Here is a 5,833-nt window from a genome sequence, read left to right as displayed (position 1 = left end):
TCCCAGCTATGCATTATTTCCTATCAAGAAAAGGGATAAAAACGATCTTGGGGGAAACATAAAAAATACAAGACATTTCCCTTTTTGGCCATCTATACCACCAATGTATTTGTATTCTATAGGGGGTAAATGGAGAAATACAGATTGAGTATCAGCACCCAAAAACAAGATCTGCAGTTTCATTTGTTTTTAATTGGTATTCTGAATATATCTAATATAGTTTTCAAAAAAGAACATTTGCTGTTGGGATTAAAAACACTGTCTATATGTCAATAAAACAAACAAGAAAAATACAGACAAATTACTTATAAACCTTTAATTTCTCAACTGCATTGCTGAACCTATTCGGAAAAAAAACTTATCAACAACCATTTCCTTGTATATTGGTAAAACATATTATTAACTTTTGAAAGCAATCTCAAATACTTGATAAATACATACAGCATTTAATGTAAATATATACTGTATTTCAGATGTGCCTCAACCTCCGAAACACTTCCCTGTTTTTAGTTTCTGTCTGAGGGTGTCCTCCTCCTCCTCTCCCTTCTTTCCTCCCGTCGATCTCTCTCATTATATTCTCTTTTCTTTCTATCTGATCGGCTCCTACTCCTTTCATCATCAATATCAGCAGAGTATCTTTTTTCATTTCTTCTTCTGTCTTCTTTTCTGGCTTCATTTCTGTCTTCTTTTCTGGCTTCATTTCTGTCTTCTTTTCTGGCTTTCATTTCTGTCTTCTTTTCTGGCTTCATTTCTGTCTTCTTTTCTGGCTTCATTTCTGTCATCAGAGATATTTCTACTGCTTTTTTCTTCTCTTTTCTTGGGTGTCTTTTCATCTTCATCACTGCTACTACTACTGCTACTGCTACTGCTACTGCTACTACTGCTGCTGCTACTGCTACTAGGAGATTTTCTTCTTTCTCTTTTCTTTGAAGATGCAGGTGGGGATTCCTTGTCACTATTGCTACTTGAGGATGCTTTTCTCTTCCTCTCTCTCACTTTCCCTTTGTTTCCTTTTTCCTGTGACTCTTCCTCACTCTCACTGGAAGACTCACTGCTGGATGAACCCACGTCCACATCACTGTCATCACGGTCCAGGTTGGGATCAACAACAGCAGACTCCTCATATCCATCTTTCTCTTCCCTGATTTCTGGAACCTCTTGTGTCTGCTCCTGCTGCTTCTTAACCCATTCTTTTGCCTTTGCTAGCAAGAGCAGTGATGGTTTGGCTGCCTCATCATCTGGGAAAATGTAGTCAATGTATTCCTCCCATCGAGCTTGCGAGCCATCGTCTGTTGTGACTTGTCGTCGACGTGTGACCTTTCTGGGCATCAGCTGCTTCACTTTTCCTGCACTTGTGTCATCTCCAAATTCTTCTTCAAATTCCTTCCAGGCTTCTAGCAGCATTAATCGCTGTTCTTTCTCCTGGGAAGAGCGCAAGACACGATTGGCTTTCTGGAAGACTGCCCTTGCATGGACAACATTATCTTCTACTAGCATCGAATGTTCACACTTGGCATAACTAATCCAAACTTTGACATGATGAGTGCGCTCCAGAAGTCGTTCATAAAGGTTCCTTACATTATCCCATTCTTCTTGCTCCACCTGGAACATGGTAACAGTTAGATATAAGTGAGAAATATTGATCAATCAAATCTTAGTATTAGTGTCCTATATAATCATATAATATATTCATTTGAATTTACATCATTCTAGTAATGATCCCTTAATAGGTTTGAACAACCTTGAAACTGCAGGATATCTAAAATTATGTAAGAAAAATTATCCTCATACTTTCTGGTTCCCTTAATATATTTACTAGTAGCAGACTAAATGTTTATGATACTGATCACATTTAATGAATGTCAAGAAAAAAATTGTCTTTTTATATAAACTGATACAAAAAAAAACAAATTAGTTTATTTAAACAAATAAACTGACACCAACTGAAAACTGTAAATGCTAACCTCAAAATCTATGTATGACTTCCACAAGTACTCAGGCATATCAAGCCTCGGCTGAGCAATGGCCAGCTCGTAGATGCCCCTTGCACGCTGATCATCATTCAGCATGGCCTCAAGGGTTGAAAACTGGATCCACATCTTGCAATTTTCTGGGTCAAACTCAGCCCACTTCTCATACAACTTGCGGCAGCGGTCAAACTCACGCAGCTTGATTTCCAGGTCAATATATCCACGGAAAAGTTTATGCTTGGGACACATACCTAGAGCTTGACCCTGTGAGATGAGTTAGAAACATATGTTACACTTGAAAGGAATAAGTACCTAATTCTTTACTAGCATCTAAAATTGACACTTACCACAATGCAACTGCGTGCAGCAAAGGTAAGATCATCTAAGTGAATGATTCCTCAAAAGGATTTAAAGATAAGCTAAGTTCAAAATTGATTAAAAAAGATTTTTATAACTGGGAAATACCATATAGTATAAAGGGAACTAGTAACAAATGGAAATAACTGAATAAAAAATTCAATTCATTCCCTGTCCTTTATCCATTTTGAAAATTTAATATGCAACCATAAAAGTACTCTAAAAACAATTTTACATATCACAGTTTTTGTCTATTTACCAACACTCACACAAGATATATGACATGCATTTAACTTACCATAGCTTTTCTTGCTGCTGCCAAGTCTTTTTGACGAATTTCAAACTTGGCATATAATAACCAAATTTCTGCAAAGGTAAAAATTTTGTGTGGAATTAGTCGGATGCACATTTGGTAGACCTGACGTGCTCTTTCCATATCTTTTGTGTTGAGTTCTTCAAAAATTGCATAATAAATCCAAAGGTAGATGTATCTCCGCCAGTGTCGTTTTTCCTGAAAATATGAAGGAACTAATTATAACACATTTATTTATAATAATTCTGCTACTCAGAATTATGAATCAGTCATAAACAGCTATCCTAGACAAACTTAATCCACACACTTTTATTCAAAAAAGTAATTCCTTTAAGAAAACACAACACACACACCTTTATAGGAGGGACGCAGGCTATTGCCCTCTCATAGGTCTCTCGTATAAGGTCCACATTTCCATCTGCTTCCAGCATTCTCACATAATCAAACCAAGTGTCATATTCATGGGGATTGGCCTTTACAGCTTCTTCATATTGAAACTTTCTCTTACTAGAGATCACATCATCAATGGAAGATTTGTCTCCATACTTCTTTTCATGACGAGTGTATTCATTGTAGAGAGTGAGACACTTTTCTTTGGGCATGTGGTCAAGGGCATATCTGTAGATGGCTCTTGCCCGGTCATGCTCCTTCTGGCCCTCTTCAAACTTGGCAAAGGCAATGAACAGGTTTTCGTCAAAGTGATCATCTCCATAGAATTGTATTGCCCGCTCATAAACACGTCGGGCACTCTGTATGTAGCCATGATTTTCTTCAAAGTGAGCATATTTGATCCAATTTTTAGGCTCTGGGTGGACATAAACAAATCTCTCATAAATTGTTCTGGCTCTGTCTAATTCCTTGTAACGTAGTTCAAATTTGATATAGGTAAGCCAGGCTTGCTCATCTGGTTGCCATTCCATCCAGCGTTCAAAGATCTGTAAATAGTTATTTCTTTATATAATGTGTATGATGCCTCTTTTTCATTTCTTTATTTCATTAATCAATTTGGGCATTAAAAGGGGCTAAAAAAGGAATGATCAAATAACTGCATCAGATCAAAGAAATGTGAACAAGAAAATGTGTAGTCGAAACCTCACCTGACGTCCATTAGCAATATTTTTCAGCATTTCCTCCATGTATGTGAACTTGTACCAAAACTGGTTTGCTCTAGGTAGGATGGTTACTGCTCTGTCCCAGACATTTCTTGCATGATTCACCTGCAAACATTTAATTGCAAATAAATCATAAAACAGGATTTGTGAAATTAATTCACTTTTTCAATATAATCTTCAAAATTATACAACATATACCATAAGATTCACATCACAATCACAAATGTTTAAACCACAACTAACCTGACGGTTCCTCATCTCCATCTCTGCATATTTTAGCCATAGTGTAATGTTTCTGTGATCTACATCCAGAGCTCTCTCGTATACAGACCTATTGAACATGAGGGAATTTGTGAAATTAGGAAAATGTTTTTAACAAACAAGCAAACAAACACTGACACATACATATATGTCTGTGTGCATTTTTTAGGTAGCCTATTATTCAAATTAGATCATAAACGAATATACACTAAAATAAGAATGTCTTAGTGTTAAATAAAGAAGCTTCACTGCCTATGACAACAGCATTACACATACCTTGAGCGTCGAATTTCTTGCTGCTCTTCCTCCCATTTAGCGTATTTTATCCAATTTGAGATATTACCTCTGTTCTTACGGATATTATCTTCAAATGCCTTCCTTTTCTTCAGGCGATATTCTTGGAGCTCTTCTGGATCAGAGATCTTCTGGCGAGGAGGTGGTGGGACAATCTCTAATTCTCTCTCCTTAGCCTCCCTAAGCAGCTGTTCTGCTGTGATTTGGAGTTCAGCAGGTGATTTATCTTTCACCTGAGGAAAAAATAATGTTTGAAGAATGAAAAATGTAAGTACTGGTAAATCTTGATAAGAGGATTTAAAAGAGGTAGAGAACAGACAGAGAACATATATTACATCACTATTAGCTAAAGCAAAAAAATTGAAGAAAATAAAGGTAAGTCAAGAGTTGCATCTGATGCATTTATGCAAGTGCTCAACATGGCCTTTGTCCCTTCAGCACTTCAGTAAAAGAACAACATACCTCCACTATATATATTCTGGCAAGATAGAGATTGTTAAATCATTTACACCTTATATTCTATCTTTACGAGTCACTTGTAGATTGCGTATCCTATTTTTAATTGTCTTCTGTTGCAAATCCAAATCTATTATCTTTAATGTGGTTACTTAAAGTAATAATGCTAGAATCTACTTTGCTGCAATATTTTCACTGACAAATACTTTAATTTGTATTAACAGACTGCACAGTCTTTCTTACGAGACTGTGAATGATAAGGTCTTGCTTTCAGGAGTCAAACTGCATACCGGGTCACAGGCGACCTAACATATTTGCTATTGTTTCTATCTCAGTATGTGTGAGTTTCTCTCGGATAATTTTTTAATACTCTGACTATACTAAACTGGCTGAGTATTCTTTATGAATCAAAATGCTATTTGCAAAGTAACAGCTTTTACATTAAACTTGTGGTGGAGTCTCTAATTCCAAGAAACTTAGTTATCCATACTAGTAATTACAATAATTACATGTGGAAGTACATTTCGACATAAAATCAAACAGAAAAAAACAGCAAATGCTTATCAATGCTTCTTCCTATCCTACCCTGTGCATGATCATTTATCATTTCTATAAGGAAACACCTATGAAACTCTCCTTTTATATACAAATTTCTTCGAATAATTGCATACCTTTGCCACTTTGGGCATTTTCTGCGGCTTGCTGGTCATGATGTATTAGTTATTTCATTCAATTCTTAGAGCAAAATTTTCAGAACACACTCAAGCTTCATGGTAAACAATCGTGAGGGGCTACGAACACAAAACAAACCTTTAAAATACGTTTCTCCTGGCGTATTTCTTTTTCACATATATATATCCTTTGTGGACATGGATATATAATTTTATCCATCCTTAATAAATTAATACGAAAGCTACAGAGATTTTATTTATAATGTCCCGAAAATAGCGATAATTCTGAAAGAATGCCGGCATTCATCAAACACATAAGATTACATGAAAGGGTTTCTTTTAGCGTAGACAGTCTTTATACATGTTAAAAATAGATAAATAAAATACTACTCATAAAAT

General features: G+C 35.9%; 1 protein-coding gene across 1 annotated transcript; it reads right to left on the bottom strand.

Moving 5' to 3' along the window:
• Positions 1-649: 649 nt before the first annotated feature.
• On the bottom strand, positions 650-5,562 carry LOC125041870 (crooked neck-like protein 1). The gene is made up of 8 exons (XM_047637239.1): positions 5,435-5,562; positions 4,290-4,540; positions 3,996-4,083; positions 3,738-3,857; positions 2,994-3,575; positions 2,626-2,838; positions 1,965-2,234; positions 650-1,602 (listed from the first exon to the last, which is right to left on the bottom strand). The coding sequence occupies exons 1-8, from the start codon at positions 5,471-5,473 to the stop codon at positions 697-699; spliced, it is 2,469 nt and encodes an 822-aa protein (XP_047493195.1). The 5' UTR covers positions 5,474-5,562; the 3' UTR covers positions 650-696.
• Positions 5,563-5,833: the final 271 nt, after the last annotated feature.

This window comes from Penaeus chinensis, chromosome 31 (genome assembly GCF_019202785.1).
Source record: "Penaeus chinensis breed Huanghai No. 1 chromosome 31, ASM1920278v2, whole genome shotgun sequence".
NCBI classification, from domain to species: domain Eukaryota; kingdom Metazoa; phylum Arthropoda; class Malacostraca; order Decapoda; family Penaeidae; genus Penaeus; species Penaeus chinensis.
Note: the sequence above shows the minus strand (reverse complement) of the source record. Positions and strands in the feature narration are given on the sequence as shown.

What these genes read in the sequence shown, in the direction of transcription:
- LOC125041870 (XM_047637239.1), bottom strand. Translation starts at nt 5,473, where the DNA reads ATGACCAGCAAGCCGCAGAAAATGCCCAAAGTGGCAAAG. An exon ending in AAATGCCCAAAGTGGCAAAG is followed by an intron (nt 4,541 to 5,434) that starts GTATGCAATTAT and finishes TTTTTTCCTCAG; the next exon opens with GTGAAAGATAAATCACCTGC. An exon ending in TGGAGATGAGGAACCGTCAG is followed by an intron (nt 3,858 to 3,995) that starts GTTAGTTGTGGT and finishes AAATGTTTGCAG; the next exon opens with GTGAATCATGCAAGAAATGT.